An 18,683-nucleotide genomic window follows, 5' to 3' on the forward strand; every position below is an offset into this window, starting at 1 on the left:
CTATGCTCCAACACTCTGCTCCCCACCTGAAGCTAAAGACCAGTTCTACGAGCAACTCCATAACATCATTAGCAGCATCCCCAACACCGAACACCTATTCCTGCTGGGGGACTTTAATGCCAGGGTTGGATTAGATTAGAATATTAGAATATTACAGCGCAGTACAGGCCCTTCGGCCCTCGATGTTGCGCCGACCGTGACTCATGGCCCTCCTGCCTTGGGCGCTATGGCGTTGGAAGGATGAATGAGAACGGGCAGAGACTGCTTGAGTTGTGTACCTATCATAACCTCTGCATCACCAACTCGTTCTTTCACACTAAATCCTGTCACCAGGTTACATGGAGGCACCCAAGATCGCGTCGTTGGCACCAGCTAGACCTCATTGTCACAAGGCGAGCCGCCTTAAACAATGTTCAAATCACACACAGCTTCCACAGTGCGGACTGCGACACCGACCACTCCCTGGTGTGCAGCAAGGTTAGACTCAGACCAAAGAAGTTGCATCATTCCAAGCAGAAGGGCCACCCGTGCATCAACACCAGTAGAATTTCTCACCCACAGCTGTTAAAAAAAATTTCTAAATTCACTTGTAACAGCCCTTCAAAACACTCCCACAGGGGATGCGGAGACCAAGTGGGCCCACATCAGAGACGCCATCTATGAGTCAGCTTTGACCACCTACGGCAAAAGTGTGAAGAGAAATGCAGACTGGTTTCAATCTCATAACGAAGAGCTGGAACCTGTCATAGCCGCTAAGCGCATTGCACTGTTGAACTACAAGAAAGCCCCCAGCGATTTAACATCCGCAGCACTTAAAGCAGCCAGAAGCACTGCACAAAGAACAGACAGGCGCTGCGCAAACGATCATAATAGTGATCATAATTTAATTAGATTTAGAGCAGTTGTGGGAACTGGCAAAGATAGATCAGCAGTACAGGTTCTCAATTGGGTAAACTGCCAATCTTATGAAGCTCAGATGTGCTTTAGCAAAAATGGACTGGAAACAGCTACTTGATGGTGCCAGAGCAGTGGAAGGCATTCATGGAGATAATCACTGTTCGGAACAAAGCAAAATGTGTTTGACTCCCAAATCTGGAGCACTTTGGATGTCAAGCAGTATACAGAGCAGGATAAGGCAAAAAAAAAAGGAAGCTTTATGTCAATACCAAGAGCTCAATCCTGTAGGAAGCCAAGCGGAGTAGTGCAGGGAAGAAATTAAAAAGGAAATTAGGAAAGCATAGAGAGGGCATGAAAAAATATTGGCAAGTAAAATCAAGGAAAATCTAAAGATGTTTTAGAAATGCATAAAGAGCAAGAAGACAACTAAGGAAATATTAGGGCCCATTAGAGACCAAAACGGTAATCTGTGTGTGGAGGCAGAAGACATGAGCATGGTTCTTGATGAATATTTTGCATATTAAAGGGTTTAGTATCTTTGAAAGTCGATAAATCACCAAGCCTAAACGAAACGCATCCCAAGCTGTTAACGGATGCAAAGGAGGAAATAGCAGCAGCTCTGACCATCATTTTCCAATCCCCTCTAGCTACATGCATGGTGCTGGAGAACAGCTGACATACATTGTTTAAATAAAGAGAAAGGGTTAGACTGAGTAATTACAGACCAGTCAGTCTAACCTCGGTGGTGGGCATATTATTGTGGAAAAAGTCTTAGGGACAGTATTAACCATAATTTGGAAAGGCATGGATTATTCCAGGGCAATCAGCATGGATTTATTAAAGGGAAATTGTGTCTGACTAACTTGATTGAATTTTTTGAGGATGTAACAAGGAAGGTCAGTGAGGGTAGTGTGTTTGATGTAGTCTACATGGATTTTAGTAAGGCTTTTAACAAGGTCCCACATGGCAGACTGGTCAGAAAAGTTAAAGCCCATGAGATCCAAGGGAAAGTGGCTAGCTGGCTCCAAAATTGGCTCATCGGCAGGAAGCAAAGTGAAGTGATTAACGGGTGTCTATGACTGGAAGGTTGGATTCCGCAGGGCTCAGTACTAGGTCCCTTGCTGTTCATGGTATATATCAATTATTTAGATTTAAATGTAGGGAGTATGGTTAAGAAGTTTGCAGATGATACAAGAATTGGCTTTGTGGTTGATTGGGGAGGATGAAAGCTGTGGACTGCAGGGAGATATCAATGGACTGGTGAGGTGGGCAAAAAGTAACACAGAATCCAATCCAGACAAGTGTGAGGTAATGCATTTGTGGAGGGCAAACAAGGCAAGGGAATAATGATAAATGGTAGGACGCTGAGAAGTGTAGAGGAGCAGAGGGGACCTTGGAGTACATGTCCACAGATATCTGAAAGTGGCAGGACAGTCAGGTGGTTAAGAAAGCTATGATTTTGTGATTCTAGGTCTCGTGGGATTTGCAAGGGTCCATCAAATACAAAAGCTTGATGGCATTGCATTATAGGCAATGCAGTGATTACATATTGTGGTAACTATAAGCAAAAGATGTTTGTTAGGGCAAGGATTAAAATCATATTTCGCCAACTTGTCATCTGGGATTTCCATTCCATAAAGATAATTTTCTTTGTTATGATTAAGGCTGCCAGAATTCATTTGCTTACATCTATTATCTGTACTCCAAGCTTACCAAAGGATACCAAATGTGCAGGCGTTGCTTTAACAGCTTTAATGGGCTTGTAAAGAGGGTACTATCCCTATATTTGCCATGTAGTAGCAGAAACGTAAACTTTAACTGTCAGTATTTTCCATTCAGTTAAGTGAATGTTGAAAGCACATTTTCTGCTAAAAATTAATTCACAGCTTCAGCATGTAATGTTTCTTTTAAAAAAAAAAGTTGCTTCTCCAAATAAAAATGAGATCAATTAATCAAAAAAAAATCAAACTCTTCACTGTTTAGGACCCTGTGACATTGAATGTAATAATGGCTGCGATGGACCTGGGCCTCAACAATGCATTGATTGTTTGCATTACTTCCTCAAGTTTAAAAACAATACGAGGTAGGTCAATTTGCTTGAAACCATTTGGGGGAGTTTTCCCTGGCAAAGAGAGATGGGTTTGGTTGTGTGCAGGGAGTTAACTATCCTAAAAGTGATGTCAAGCTGGCATCATCATCTCATCCTCTTCCAGATTTCACCCGGGCACGTTTGAAGGTGAGTCGGGAACCCCCATGCAGCTATTGAGTGAGGCATTTAAATAAGCACTTAAGTTTTGTTTTAACCAAGGATTCTGCATTTAACAGGTAGTGGATCTATTTCCCGAGCTGTGTAGAACTTGCTAGGGTCACCGAGGTGAGTGCACAGCGGGAGTGAGTCAGTGAAACTGACAGGCTGTAAAGCCTTTGATCAATGAAATTGAAGAGCTGCAGCCATGGCCAAGGTGAGAGAGAGGCTGCTGTTCACACGCTCCTTCACAGAGAATGCTTTCAGTGCTTGACAGGTGATTGCCAACTTCTTGGAACTCACTTCACCTGTCTGGCACTTCATTCACCTTAAGCTGCACTTTCCTGCTGCCAGCCTTCACCAGTACATGGGAGTGGCTTATGGTGCTCTATCTTGCATCTCTGATGAAGAGCAAGAAGAGCAGCAGGAGCAACACCAGCTGGCTCCGCCTCATCCACATGCTGCTCCACAGGGCAGTGTGGATGGATACTCAGATCCAGTTGCAAGGAGGCAAAACCCCCAACACGGTCTATAGGCCGAGGATCCGCACTCTCGATTTGTGTGAGCACCGGCCTCAGGAGGCTCAGATTTTCATGACAGTTGCTGACATCTGCAGCCTCTTGGAACAAGGACTCCTTCCCAGCAGGTGGACATGCATTGCCAATGACCGTCAAGGTGCTTGTCACTGGAGGGCCACCCCGCCACCTTACCCCCCCACCCTCCCAAGGTCTTGGTCTCTCCTGAGGTTATGTGCTTTCTTCTGCAAAGAGAGAAAGGAGACAGGTGTGAGTGTTAGCAATGGCTTATGTGGGTAATATGGAGAGACATTTGGTGGAGGGTCACTGTGAGGCATGGGTGAGGGAGGGCAATAGGAGAGGATATGTGAGTGTTGGCAGCTCAGATGGGGATACGAGGTGCCTGGAGAGCAAGCAACGAGTGGAGCTGCAAGGTGTGTTCTGAGGAGTGCTGTGCAGCAGAATGCTGGTTAAGTCAATGTGGGGTTTGACACCTGAAAGTGTTGTGCCTTCCTGAGGTCTTGGATCTTTGATGCACTGTCTCCAGCTGCTAACTTGCTCAGCCATTTGTATGCACACCTGCTGGGTGGAGAGGCTATTCTCTTCCTTACGTCGTTGGGAAAGAGCACCACACTGCAGTCCATCAGATCCCACAGCAGGACCTCCAGTTAAGAGTGAGAGACTTGGAGAGCAGCTTTCCCAGGTGTCCTCTCCATTCCTGTGGTTGCTGCAGCCTCAAAAATCCATGTGTTATTGATCCATTGTAACCCATGCCGGTGAAATCCTTCCTTTGACTGAATCCATGCGTCTGGAGGTGATCCTCACGTTTACTTAATTTCCCAAATCTTTCCCAATTAAGTCACAAAAATGTATTTGATGTCACTTATCATATGGGCAAAGTCCTTTGTTTTCAGAAATGCTTTTCAAATTAGCTGTTTTGAAGGCAGTCAATTTTAATAAAGTTAAAACCTATCTTAACCTCAAAATTTACAATCTCACCAAAATTATCTTTTAAATCTAGAAACTTTACATTGCATTAATTCAATCTGCAGTGCTTATTTGGTTTAACCAGTTTGGACATACACATAGCTGTGTACTTCCTTTGAATACACCAACATTATAAAGTAGACAGAGCTACATTAATGTTGAATTTATACAAAGCTCTTATAGCTACATAAGCATTTAGGTTGGGGCTGCATATCCATATTTTAATGGGGTCTTCAAAGAACAAAGAAAATTACAGCACAGGAACAGGCCCTTCGGCCCTCCAAGCCAGATCCTCTATCTAAACATGTCGCCTATTTTCTAAGGGTCTGTATCTCTTTGCTTCCTGCCCATTCATGTATCTGTCTAGATACATCTTAAAAGACGCTATCGTGCCCGCGTCTACCACGTCCGCTGGCAACGCGTTCCAGGCACCCACCACCCTCTGCGTAAAGAACTTTCCACGCATATCCCCCCTAAACATTTCCCCTCTCACTTTGAACTCATGACCCCTAGTAATTGAATCCCCCACTCTGGGGAAAAAGCTTCTTGCGATCCACCCTGTCCATACCTCTCATGATTTTGTACACCTCAGTCAGGTCCCCCCTCAACCTCCGTCTTTCTAATGAAAATAATCCTAATCTACTCAACCTCTCGTCATAGCTAGCGCCCTCCATACCAGGCAACATCCTGGTGAACCTCCTCTGCACCCTCTCCAAAGCATCCACATCCTTTTGGTAATGTGGCGACCAGAACTGCACGCAGTATTCCAAATGTGGCCGAACCAAAGTCTTATACAACTGTAACATGACCTGCCAACCCTTGTACTCAATACCCCGTCCAATGAAGGAAAGCATACCGTATGCCTTCTTGACCACTCTATTGACCTGCATTGCCACCTTCAGGGAACAATGGACCTGAACACCCAAATCTCTCTGTACATCAATTTTCCCCAGGACTTTTCCATTTACTATATAGTTCACTCTTGAATTGGATCTTCCAAAATGCATCACCTCGCATTTGCCCTGATTGAACTCATTCTGCCATTTCTCTGTCCAACTCTCCAATCTATCTATATTCTGCTGTATTCTCTGACAGTCCCCTTCACTATCTGCTACTCCACCAATCTTAGTGTCGTCTGCAAACTTGCTAATCAGACCACCTATACTTCCCTCCAAATCATTTATGTATATCACAAACAACAGTGGTCCCAGCACGGATCCCTGTGGAACACCACTGGTCACACGTCTCCATTTTGAGAAACTCCCTTCCACTGCTACTCTCTGTCTCCTGTTGCCCAGCCAGTTCTTTATCCATCTAGCTAGTACACCCTGGATCCCATGCGACTTCACTTTCTCCATCAGCCTACCATGGGGAACCTTATCAAAACGCCTTACTGAAGTCCATGTATATGACATCTACAGCCCTTCCCTCATCAATCAACTTTGTCACTTCCTCAAAGAATTCTATTAAGTTGGTAAGACATGACCTTCCCTGCACAAAACCATGTTGCCTATCACTGATAAGCCCATTTTCTTCCAAATGGGAATAGATCCTATCCCTCAGTATCTTCTCCAGCAGCTTCCCTACCACTGACGTCAGGCTCACTGGTCTATAATTACCTGGATTATCCCTGCTACCCGTCTTAAACAAGGGGACAACATTAGCAATTCTCCAGTCCTCCGGGACCTCACCCGTGTTTACGGATGCTGCAAAGATATCTGTTAAGGCCCCAGCTATTTCCTCTCTCGCTTCCCACAGTAACCTGGGATAGATCCCATCCGGACCTGGGGACTTGTCCACCTTAATGCCTTTTAGAATACCCGACACTTCCTCCCTCCTTATGCCGACTTGACCGAGAGTAATCAAACATCTGTCCCTAACCTCAACATCCGTCATGTCCCTCTCCTCGGTGAATACCGATGCAAAGTACTCGTTTAGAATCTCACCCATTTTCTCTGACTCCACGCATAACTTTCCTCCTTTGTCCTTGAGTGGGCCAATCCTTTCTCTAGTTACCCTCTTGCTCCTTATATATGAATAGAACGCTTTGGGATTTTCCTTAACCCTGTTTGCTAAAGATATTTCATGACCCCTTTTAGCCCTCTTAATTCCTTGTTTCAGATTGGTCCTACATGCCCGATATTCTTTCAAAGCTTTGTCTTTCTTCAGCCTCCTTGACCTTATGTATGCTTTCTTTTTCCTCTTAGCTAGTCTCACAATTTCACCTGCCATCCATGGTTCCCTAATCTTGCCATTTCTATCCCTCATTTTCACAGGAACGCTAATCAACCTCTGTTTAAAAGCCTCCCACATATCAAATGTGGATTTCCCTTCAAACAGCTGCTCCCAATCTACATTCTCCAGCTCCTGCCAAATTTTGGTATAGTTGGCCTTCCCCCAAGTTAGCACTCTTCCTTTAGGACCACTCTCGTCTTTGTCCATGAGTATTCTAAAACTTACGGAATTGTGATCACTATTCCCAAAGTAGTCCCCTACTGAAACTTCAACCACCTGGCCGAGCTCATTCCTCAACACCAGGTCCAGTATGGCCCCTTCCCGAGTTGGACTATTTACATACTGCTCTAGAAAACCCTCCTGGATGCTCCTTACAAATTCTGCTCCATCTAGACCTCTAACACTAAGTGAATCCCAGTCAATGTTGGGAAAATTAAAATCTCCTATCACCACCACCCTGTGGCTCCTACATCTTTCCATAATCTGTTTACATATTTGTACCTCTATCTCACGCTCGCTGTTGGGAGGCCTGTAGTACAGCCCCAACATTGTTACCGCACCCTTCCTATTTCAGTAGAGCCTATCTGCGAACTGCAGCTGCAGTATTGCTACTGTTATGCTGCCATTTAATGATTTATGTACCGCATCATTTTTCAGATCAGCAAAATAAATGTTTTTACAATTCATATGTGCATTTGACTCAGTTTGTACAAGGACTTTGAGCTACTGAACCTCAATATCCTGCATTAGTCCAAAGAATTCCTGCAATTTGCCAGTAGTGAAATACAGGGTCACCCACCTGGGGAAGCTCTATTGTAGACACTCATAATTGTGGAACGTAATACAGAGCCGACTGTTGCCGACTAAAATGGGGTTGTTGCAGCCTATATCTCAAAAATTTTCCAATTTCTGAGAATGCAGTTTCATAAGTGGGTCATTAAGTATTGAGGAAAAATTCTATATTTTATTAGAAAATTTATAAATTAGTAAAATAAATAAGGTGAACTCCAAATATACCTAAGTATACTGGGGAAGTAGGAACAGAGGATCTAAATTTAAATCCGTGCGAGAGAATTTGAATTTGATGGAAAATTTCTTGGAGAAAAACTATTTAAAAATAATCCAGCTGGATTATGTTGATATATTTTAGAGTTGTGTGCTTAAATGCGGCATTGCACTTAAATTGACTAATAGTGCAATAATGATCCACTTTGGACTGTTGTGCGATACCTGTTTATTTTAGGTTTGAATACTGAGTAGCATCAATGAGGAATCTTTGCCACTGTTCCTCTCTTGAAGAAAGGCTGAAGGATTTCAAGTCTAATCTTGGTCATTTGTTATGAATGCAGAACTTGTGTTCCTGAATGTCCAAGAGGATTCTTTGGTGATGAGAAGAAACGCTGTAAAAAATGCTGGTCAATCTGTGAGACATGTGTAGGAAGCCGTAGTGACCAGTGCACTTCCTGTAAAAATGGCTACCACTTGAATGAAGAGACAAATGTCTGTATACCCAACTGCTCAGACAGTTTCTACCTCGATAAAGGTAAGAGTTTTTAAAGAAAAAAAAAGAGCAATTATTGCATTGGATGATTGTATGGTGATTGCTGCAGATTCTTAAATGCTTTCAGTACTTCTATGTTGATTTCCACAACTATTGCTTGAACAAACTGAAGCCACAAGAATAGCAATATCAGTGATACATCACTGATCTTGAACTGTGGGTACTTTCTCCTTTTGAGCTACTAGGCCTGGTGTTGAATTGTTAAGTCATACATCCACTCATCGACTAATCTGTAGATTTCTGTTTCCCTTACCTTTCGAGTTGCAATTGAAATCATTTTTGATGAGACTCCTGATTGCTTAGTTCATGAGTTCACTGCCGAGTGTTGAACTGAACCATGCAAATCAGGAAAGAACTCTGCTCAACCCCTGTACTGGTAAAGTCGGCTGATTTTCAGTGGCAAAATCACCCATCCAGTCAGCCGATCACTGAAAAGCAGGCACGTAGATATTGGGTTAATATTCCTGTGCTAGAGAGCACTTCATTCCCGAGTGCAAAGTGGCAATACAACTGTTGCAGACCAGTGATGTTAGATCATCCTCCTTTCTCATTGCATTGTCTGCATGTTTTCAGGGGTTCCCAGTGCTGGCACTTAAATAGTTACAAGCATTGTAAGTATGATCGTGAAGTAGGAGTGATGCCACCACACCACCAGTTTGTTTTCCTAGGCCCAAATGTAAAAGTGCTCACAAATCATTTTGGTCTTAACTGCATGTACCCAGCTGGGAATAGTCTGGTTCATTAGATGGGGGCTGCTTGCCTTGTATGCAGGTAGGGAATGGAGAGTAAAATCACCCCAATGAACTATGAACACAATAAAGGTTCAGAAACTTTCTGCCAATTATGGCTTCTTTTATAAAGCAAGACAGGAACTTTTCTTTTTTCCTAAACAAAAACTTTAACTTGCAATTTCTCACTACACTTAATGCACAGATGTGGTTAGCAAATTAATTGAAAGAGTAATAGACAAGTGGTGACGTATGTTGCCGGGGACAATGTCATAATATCTTGCCAGGCAATGACTAATTTCTATGCCAGTGTTTTTTAAATTTCCCTTCTCCATTTCACCGTAAGTCAGATTTCAGTTTACCTTATTATATATTTCTGTCTCTTTCTAGGTGACAATATGTGTCGAAGATGTAGTGAAAACTGCAGGAAATGTAGTGCATTCCACTATTGCATAGATTGTCGACCAGGCTGGAGGTAACAATATTGTGGTTTTTTTTGGGGGTGGTGGGGGGGTGGTGATTGTGTGGGTGGTGGTGCAGGAGAGAGCAGAACAGTGAGTCTATAAGTAAGCAATTAAAGTCCCTACACTGTATAAATACTTTTCTATGTGGCGTTCCAAAGTAGTGTGTGGTCCTGTTTTCAGAATTTGATAGCTTAACAATTCTTTCTGGTATGAAACAAATCTTTAGATATAAAAACATTTTTATTGTTTATTTTGTCTGTATAATCAAATTTTTCGTGTTAGCTCAAAAACACAATTCATTCAGAGATTTGGTCTAATTTATGAAACGTAATTTTGCAATATCCCTCATTTTAGAGATTACTTGCACTGTTGGTGGCCTACCTGGTAAATTTGCAGTGCAATAAGCTCAGGTTTAATCTTCCGTGCTGAATTAGGTGATCTAACCCGAGCAATGGTAAGGATGGTACAATTGGCCTCAACACTCTGAAATGGGGAAAGGAAAAAAAAAATCCTGGGATTCTTGCTCCTAATTGCTAACCCATTGACTTCCATGCTGGAAAGTTCATACATGTGTATATCAAAAAGGATGGAATCTAGATTGCCTATGATGGCCCTCTCCCTCCACAGTCAAATGGGTTGTCACATTGTTTGGACTTGAATATAGCCAGATAGCTAAGATACCCCAAGATGGTGATGCATGTGAAATTGCTGCTCTTTCAGGACAGCAAGGCAGACATTCCATCATGTTGTTTTAGCAAACTATTACATCTCTAACTATAGAAATTTATCACACAGCAGAGGAGGAGGCCATTTAGTGCATCTTGTTTGTGCTGGATTTTTGTCACAGCAATCCACAATTAATTGCCCTCATCTCTTCCCAATGCCCTGTAATATTCTCCATTTCAAATGTTAGTCTGCTTCTTCCTTGGAATATGTAATGGTCTCTAACTCAGTTACTTCCTGTATCAAGGCATCTCTTTCCAACAGTTATGAATAAAGAAATCCCCAAATCTCTTCTCTCTCTTCTCTCTCTCCTCTCTCTCTCCCTCTCCCTTTCTCTCCCCTTTCTTCCCCGCCCCTTTCTTCCCCGCCCCTTTCTTCCCCGCCCCTTTCTTCCCCGCCCCTTTCTTCCCCCCCCTTTCTTCCCCGCCCCTTTCTTCCCCGCCCCTTTCTTCCCCGCCCCTTTCTTCCCCGCCCCTTTCTTCCCCGCCCCTTTCTTCCCCGCCCCTTTCTTCCCCGCCCCTTTCTTCCCCGCCCCTTTCTTCCCCCCCCCCTTTCTTCCCCCCCCCTTTCTTCCCCCCCCTTTCTTCCCCCCCCTTTCTTCCCCCCCCTTTCTTCCCCCCCCCTTTCTTCCCCCCCCCTTTCTTCCCCCCCCCCTTTCTTCCCCCCCCCTTTCTTCCCCCCCCTTTCTTCCCCCCCCTTTCTTCCCCCCCCTTTCTTCCCCCCCCTTTCTTCCCCCCCCCTTTCTTCCCCCCCCCTTTCTTCCCCCCCCCTTTCTTCCCCCCCCCTTTCTTCCCCCCCCTTTCTTCCCCCCCCTTTCTTCCCCCCCCTTTCTTCCCCCCCCCTTTCTTCCCCCCCCCCTTTCTTCCCCCCCCTTTCTTCCCCCCCCTTTCTTCCCCCCCCCTTTCTTCCCCCCCCTTTCTTCCCCCCCCCTTTCTTCCCCCCCCCTTTCTTCCCCCCCCCTTTCTTCCCCCCCCCTTTCTTCCCCCCCTTTCTTCCCCCCCCCTTTCTTCCCCCCCCCTTTCTTCCCCCCCCTTTCTTTCCCCCCCCCTTTCTTCCCCCCCCTTTCTTCCCCCCCCTTTCTTCCCCCCCCTTTCTTCCCCCCCCCTTTCTTCCCCCCCCCCTTTCTTCCCCCCCCCCTTTCTTCCCCCCCCTTTCTTCCCCCCCCTTTCTTCCCCCCCCTTTCTTCCCCCCCCTTTCTTCCCCCCCCCTTTCTTCCCCCCCCCTTTCTTCCCCCCCCTTTCTTCCCCCCCCTTTCTTCCCCCCCCTTTCTTCCCCCCCCCCTTCTCCCTCTGTCATAAATTTGATGATCCCTTTGAACCCAGAGTGAGTAGAGGTGATCACTAATACCAGCCTTAATTTTAATAGGAATTCTTCCACCAAATCTCAGATGTTTTGTACAAAGGCCATAATTTTCAGTGACTTATGTTTCCTATTTCTGCCAGGATGCAAGGACCAAAGTGTGTCTTCAGTTGCGAAGCTGGAACTTACTTTAATTCACTGAGCAGGGATTGTGAGAGATGTCACATATCCTGTGCAACTTGTGCAGGTAACTTTGCTACATAAGCCTTAGAATCTTCTGTTCTTTTTTGTTGGGAAAAGTTGGTTGGCGGGGGGGTGGGAGAGGGAGGCAAAATGTTTGGTTTGGCTAACTCTTTTCCAATGTTTGTGCCTATCTTATTTCCGTGACCTAAGTTGGACTATTACTTGTTGATGTGCATTTTTGTTTCGAGAATATTTTTTCTGTCAAGAGGAATATATTTTAATTTGGCTGAAGGTGCATGAGCTTGCCATTCTTTTCAGGTCCCAGGGATGAGTCATTTATTTTTCTGCTGTCCTAGATTCTTGTTTCTCCTGGGCAGGATCTATTCTGGGAATAGCTGCTGTATTCACAGTCAGCCAAGCTGCCTCCATCTTGTTCTTTGCACTTCTTCCCATTTCCTCATGCCCCAGCTGATGATTCTCTCACTCTTCCCTCTTCATTGCCCCCCTTCCCCCGCCCCCTCGCCCCAGAAGCCTCAATAATTGAACCGCTCTGCATTGCCCTGCAAAATGTATTTTCTCTCAAGAACAGTGCCCTCCCCATCCAAAACATTATCTGGATGTAGTATTGACATCCTAGACTTTGACTTCCACTGCGGTAGCCTGTCTGGCTAAATATTTGGGGTGGTATGGCACTTAGTTCAGGTTTCAACTTATCCTATTCACATACTCAGCTTTTACCTTCTCCAGTTTTTGGCATCTCATTTGTGCTTCAAATTACTCTTTGTCAGCTATCTTTTTTCACCTTCCCAAGTTCCCTGCTGCAGGGACGGACTGGCTCCCCGAAGGTCACAGGATTCTGTAGAAAAAGGAGTGGGGTGGGGTGGCAATAATACAGCACTATGGAACCACTCAGGAGCATTCAGGAAATTTCCCATTCCTCCTCTTCTCCATAATTTGCTTAAGAAGCTAAATAGTGTTGCTTCCAGGCAGTTGTGTGTCTCATGCATGAATGCTATTTTATATGTACACGACAACTCGATTTGGAATGTCACCTTGAGCTCAGCACTAATTCCTATCCAACGTGTGGATGGATTCCAGGCTTAGTCGAATCTTTCTGCTCACTAGGCTGCATTGTAAAGATAACTTCATGGATGGGATTTCATGGCAGAGTGGAAGTCACTGAAGCCGAGACACTGAATAAATAAACCTCTGAAACACTTCAACTTCGCCTCGATTCTCATTCCTCACAGAGGCAAAAATAATTTAGAACCTCTGGTAATCTCACATCAGAGAACTGTTGTCGCAGCACTAAGAAAATAGCTTTCTATAGGCAGGGGAAACTGTTGTTGCTGTCGCAGTGATAGTTGCACCGTGGTGATCGGGAGGCAATTTTGTTTCCCCAGAAACATCAGGTAAAAGTTTGAAATTTTTTGTTGAATTTTGACTGCTGGAGCACCAAGGATCACTAGTTCAAGCATTGATGCATGAAATTGGAAATCTGACAGGGATTGTGGAGTGAAATATTGCTTGGAAATGGCACAAATAGCATTTAAGCACTTGTGCTCATTTTGGGGTAGGTGTACTTGTACACCTTGTTTTTGGATAATGAAAAGGTGTGCATTCCCACTGATATGGCAGCAGGAGGCTACAGTGCTGGGGTCAAAAGTGCTGGTGCGTGGCTAACTAAGCCAAATGATCAATTCTTGGCCTAATTCACACTGATACTATGGCGGAATTTTACGCTAGGCAGAAGGGAGCCGGCCACCGACTGAAAAGTCGGTGTCGAGCCCATTTCCGCCTTGCCTGGGGATCCGACCTGTACTTTGCGGGTCGCTGGGCTTCAATTGGTGTGAGGCAGGAAATCCACCTGCTTTTGAGGCGAGGTCCTGCCTCATAGAGCTGCCAGCTAATCAGCTCTTAGTCCCAGCAGCACCACCAGGAGCGGTGGCCACTGCTGGGATTGCAGCCCAGCATGAAGACCAGATGCCTGGGAGCTGGGAGGGAAGGTAGGTTCTGGTTGCCCCGCCAGGTGTAATCAGTCGAGCCCTGGCGAGACAAGAGTGGTCGATTGGGGGGATGGGGGGCATGTTGGGTCTTGGGGGTGGTTGGGGTAGCGGGGGCGGCCCTCCATTGGGCACAGCGTGTCCGATCATGAGGGCCACCCCAGGACGCTCGGAAGCCGCCTACTTTCGTTAGGCGGCTTCTCCCGGCTCCAAGACACCTGCATGCTATGTGTAAAATCTGCATGGAGGCAGGCAAAGGCCCTTAACTGGCCATTACGTGGCCACTTAAGGGCCTTGATTGGTGGGGGGGGCACTGTTTTTCGCCGCTGCTGCCCTGCGTAAAGTGACTGTGGAGGCGGGAGTGGGTCGGGAAGGTCTCCCAGTGCCTCCCGCTCCATTTTATGCCACCCTCCCCTCCACCGTCCCACTCGTCGGGGTGGCATAAAATCCTAGCCTATGTTTCACGTGCTATGTCGTTGCCAAGAGCTCAAGTTTAAAAGGTCGAGTTACTCCTATCCAACAGATGACTGTTGGTCCCACAGATCAGACAAAGAAAAATTCTGATCTTGCAATTGATACCTTGATAAAATTCTAGATGTACTTGCCCTCCCAGTGACTATTCGAGTTGGTTTTGTTAACAAACTCTGTATCTGAATGCACGTAGCCTTCATAACGAAGTAGACGAATTGATAGCGCACAACGAAGTAAATAAATATGATCTAATAGCCATTACGGAGACGTGGCTGCAGGATGACAAGGATTGGGTCCTCAATATTGAGAGGTAGATTAGATTAGATTAGAGATACAGCACTGAAACAGGCCCTTCGGCCCACCGAGTCTGTGCCGACCATCAACCACCCATTTTATACTAATCCTACACTAATCCCATATTCCTACCAAACATCCCCACCTGTCCCTATATTTCCCTACCACCTACCTATACTAGTGACAATTTTTATAATGGCCAATTTACCTACCAACCTGCAAGTCTTTGGCATGTGGGAGGAAACCGGAGCACCCGGAGGAAACCCACGCAGACACAGGGAGAACTTGCAAACTCCACACAGGCATACCCAGAATCGAACCCGGGTCCCTGGAGCTGTGAGACTGCAGTGCTAACCACTGCGCCACTGTGCCACCCATATAACATTCAAGAAAAATAGGAAGTTAGATAAAGGTGGAGGGGTAGCACTGTTAATCAAGGATGGCATTGGTGCAATAGTTAGAGATGACCTTGGTTAAGGAGATTAGGATGTAGAATCAGTTTGGGTGGAGATGAGGAATGGTAGGAGAAAGAAATCACTAGTGGGAGTGGCCTACAGCCCCTGAACAGTAACACAATGTAGGACGAAGTATACAAGAAGAAATATTGGGTGCTTGTGGTAAAGTGACGGCAATAATCATGGGTGATTTTAATTTACATATAAACTGGAAAAATCAGATTGGCAATAGTAGCCTGGATGAGAAGTTCATAGAATGCTTTTGAGATCGTTTCTTAGAGCAGCACATTCTGGAACCAACCAGAGAGCAGGTTATATTGGACTTGGTATTGTGTAATGTGACGGAATTAATTAATGACCTCAGAGTAAAGGCACCTCTAAGTAGCAGTGACCACAATATGATTGAATTTTACATCCAGTTTGAAAGAGAGAGGACTCTCTAAGACTAATATTTTAAACTTAAATAAGGGCAACTATTTGGGTATGAAAGCTGAGCTAACTGAAGTGAACTGGGTTACTAGGCTAGGAGATAGATCAATAGAGAAGCAGTGGCAGACATTTAAGGGGATATTTCAGAATAAGTATATTCCTACTGTAAAGAAAAATTCTAGGGGGAGGACCCACCATCCGTGGTTAACTGAAGAAGTTGAGGAAAGCATCAAACTGAAGGAAAAAGCATACAATTGAGCAAAGATGAATGGCAGGTCAGATGATTGGTCAGAATATAAAGAATGGCACAGAATGACTGAAAGGTTAATCAGGAGAAAGAAATTAGAGTATGAGAGGAAGCTAGCTAGGAATTCCTAATTCTGGGGAATGAAGCCGGACAGGTGATTGATGTGTTGGTAGGGGATCATTTTGGTGATAGCGACCACAACATGGTACAATTTAAGTTTGTTATGGAGAAAGAAATAGACTAGTTGCAAAAAAAGGTTTTGGATTGGGGGAGAGCGAATTTTAGTAAAATAAGGCAGGATCTGGCCAAGGTAGACTGGAAAGAGTTACTTGTCGGGAAATCTACAGAAGAGCAGTGGGGAGCATTCAAAAAGGAAATGGGGAGGGTACAGGCCCAACATGTTCCCTCTAGGGTAATAGGTAGGAGCAACAAGCCCAGAGAACCATGGATGACCAGAAACATTCAGGGTACAATGAGAAGGAAAAGAGAGGCTTTTAGCAAATACAAGGAGAGCAAATCAATGGAAGCATCAGTGGAGTACAGAAAGTGTAGGATGGAGCTTAAGAAAGCAATTAGGAGAGCAAAGAGGGGATATGAGAAAGCTCTGGCTGGTAAAAGTAGGGAAAATCCCAAGATATTCTATCAGTATATCAATGGGAAGAGGATAACCAGGGAAAGAGTAGGACCCATTAGGGACCAAGGGGGAAATTTGTGGGTGGAGCCAGATGACATTGGTAGGGTGTTGAACGAATACTTCACATCTGTCTTCACCCAAGAGAAAGAGGATGTAGATATGAAACTTAGAGAGAGAGACTGTAAGGTTCTTGAGCAAATTGTCATAGGGAGTGACAAGGTATTGGAGGTTTTGGCAGGTTTAAAAGTGGACGAATCTCCAGGTCCGGATGATTTGTGTCCCAGGATGCTGTGGGAGGCGAGGGTGGAGATTGCAGGGGCTCTGACCCGAATTTTTAATTCCTCTCTGGCCACGGGGGAGGTGCCAGAGGACTGGAGAACAGCTGATATTGTCCCACTATTTAAGAAAGGTTGTAGAGATAAGCCAGGGAGCTACAGACCAGTGAGTCTCACGTCAGTGGTAGGGAAACTATTGGAGAAAATTCTGAAAGAGAGAATCTATCTCCACTTGGAGAGGCAAAATTTGATTAGGAATAGTCAGCATGGCTTTGTCAGAGGGAGATCATGCCTAACAAATTTGACTGAATTTTTTGAGCATGTGACCAGGTGTGTAGATGAGGGTAGTGCAGTTGATGTAGTTTACATGGATTTCAGCAAAGCCTTTGACAAGGTCCCACATGGGAGACTGATCAAGAAAGTAAATGCACATGGGATACAGGGTAACTTGATAAGGTGGATTCAAAATTGGCTTAGCTGTACGAGACAGAGAGTGATGACAGAAGGCTGTTTTAGTGACCTGAAGCCAGTGTCCAGTGGCGTACCACAAGGATCTCTGCTGGGGCCCCTGTTGTTTGTCATTTATATAAACGACATAGATGACTATGTGGGGGGTAGGATCAGTAAGTTCGCGGATGACACAAAGATCGGCCGAGTGATTAACAGTGAGGTGGAGTGTCTTAAGTTAGAGGAAGATATAGACGGGATGGTCAAATGGGCAGAAAAGTGGCAGATGGAATTTAACGCTGAAAAGTGTGAGGTGATACACTTTGGAAGGAGTAATGTGACTCGGAAGTATTCAATGAATGGCCTGACACGGGGAAGTTCAGAGGAACAAAGGGACCTTGGCGTGTTTGTCCATAGATCTCTGAAGGCAGAAGGGTAGGTTAATAGGGTGGTGAAAAAGGCATATGGGACACTTGCCTTTATCAATCGAGGCATAGATTACAAAAGCAGGGAGGTCATGTTGGAGTTGTACAGAACTTTGGTAAGGCCACAGCTGGAGTACTGTGTGTAATTCTGGTCGCCACATTATAGGAAGGATGTGATTGCATTGGAGGGGGTGCAGAGATGATTCACCAGGATGTTGCCTGGGATGGAACATTTAAGCTATGAAGAGGTTGGATAGGCTTAGATTGTTTTCGCTGGAGCAGAGAAGACTGAGGGGTGACCTGATCGAGGTGTACAAGATTATGAGGGGCATGGACAGGGTGGATAGGGAGCAGCTGTTCCCCTTAGTTGAAGGGTCAGTTACGAGGGGTCACAAGTTTAAAGTGAGGGGTGGGAGGTTTAAGGGGGATTTGAGGAAGAACTTTTTTACCCAGAGGGTGGTGACGGTCTGGAATGCACTGCCTGGGAGGGTGATAGAGGCGGGTTGCCTCACATCCTTTAAAAAGTATCTGGATGAGCACTTGGCACGTCATAACATTCAAGGCGATGGGCCAAGTGCTAGCAAATGGGATTAGGTAGACAGGTCAGGTGTCTTTAATGCATCGGTGCAGACTCGATGGGCCGAAGGGCCTCTTCTGCACTGTATTATTCTGTGATTCTGTGAAATGTAAAAATGGACAGCAAGAGTTTCTACAGGTATTTAAAATAGTAAGTAAAGTGACTGTTGGTCCTCTTGAGAGTGAGAATGGGGAGTTAACAGTAGATAATAAGGAAATGGCGGATGAAGTGAACAAATATTTTACTTCTGTCTTCACTACAGAGGATGCTAAAAACATTCCAGTAATAGTTGTAAATCAGGAGGTGGAAGGAAGGGAGGAACTTGGTGAAATTACAATCACCAGGGAAGCGGTACTGACCAAACTGATGGAGCTGCGGGCTGACAAGTCCTGAGTCCTGATGGGCTTTATCCTAGGGTCTTAAAAGAGGTGGCAAATGAGGTAGTGGATGCGTTGGTGTTAATTTTTCAAATTCGCTAGATTCTGGAAAGCTTCCATCAGACTGGAAAGTAGCAAATCTAAACCCGCTCTTCAAGAAGGTGTTGGGGGGTGGTGGGTGGGGGTGGGCAGGCAGAAAACAGTTAACTATA

General features: G+C 45.1%; 1 protein-coding gene across 4 annotated transcripts in view; it reads left to right on the plus strand.

Moving 5' to 3' along the window:
* pcsk5b (proprotein convertase subtilisin/kexin type 5b) overlaps positions 1-18,683 on the plus strand; it is a 503,063-nt gene that overhangs the window by 280,675 nt on the left and 203,705 nt on the right. For all 4 annotated transcript variants that reach the window (XM_068029979.1, XM_068029980.1, XM_068029981.1 and 1 more), the window contains exons 15-18: positions 2,881-2,980; positions 8,229-8,422; positions 9,559-9,643; positions 11,798-11,901. In XM_068029979.1, coding sequence (XP_067886080.1) covers positions 2,881-2,980; positions 8,229-8,422; positions 9,559-9,643; positions 11,798-11,901 — 483 coding nt within the window. The remainder of the gene's footprint in view (positions 1-2,880; positions 2,981-8,228; positions 8,423-9,558; positions 9,644-11,797; positions 11,902-18,683) is intronic.

Source organism: Heterodontus francisci, chromosome 4 (genome assembly GCF_036365525.1).
Source record: "Heterodontus francisci isolate sHetFra1 chromosome 4, sHetFra1.hap1, whole genome shotgun sequence".
Taxonomy (NCBI): Eukaryota; Metazoa; Chordata; class Chondrichthyes; order Heterodontiformes; family Heterodontidae; genus Heterodontus; species Heterodontus francisci.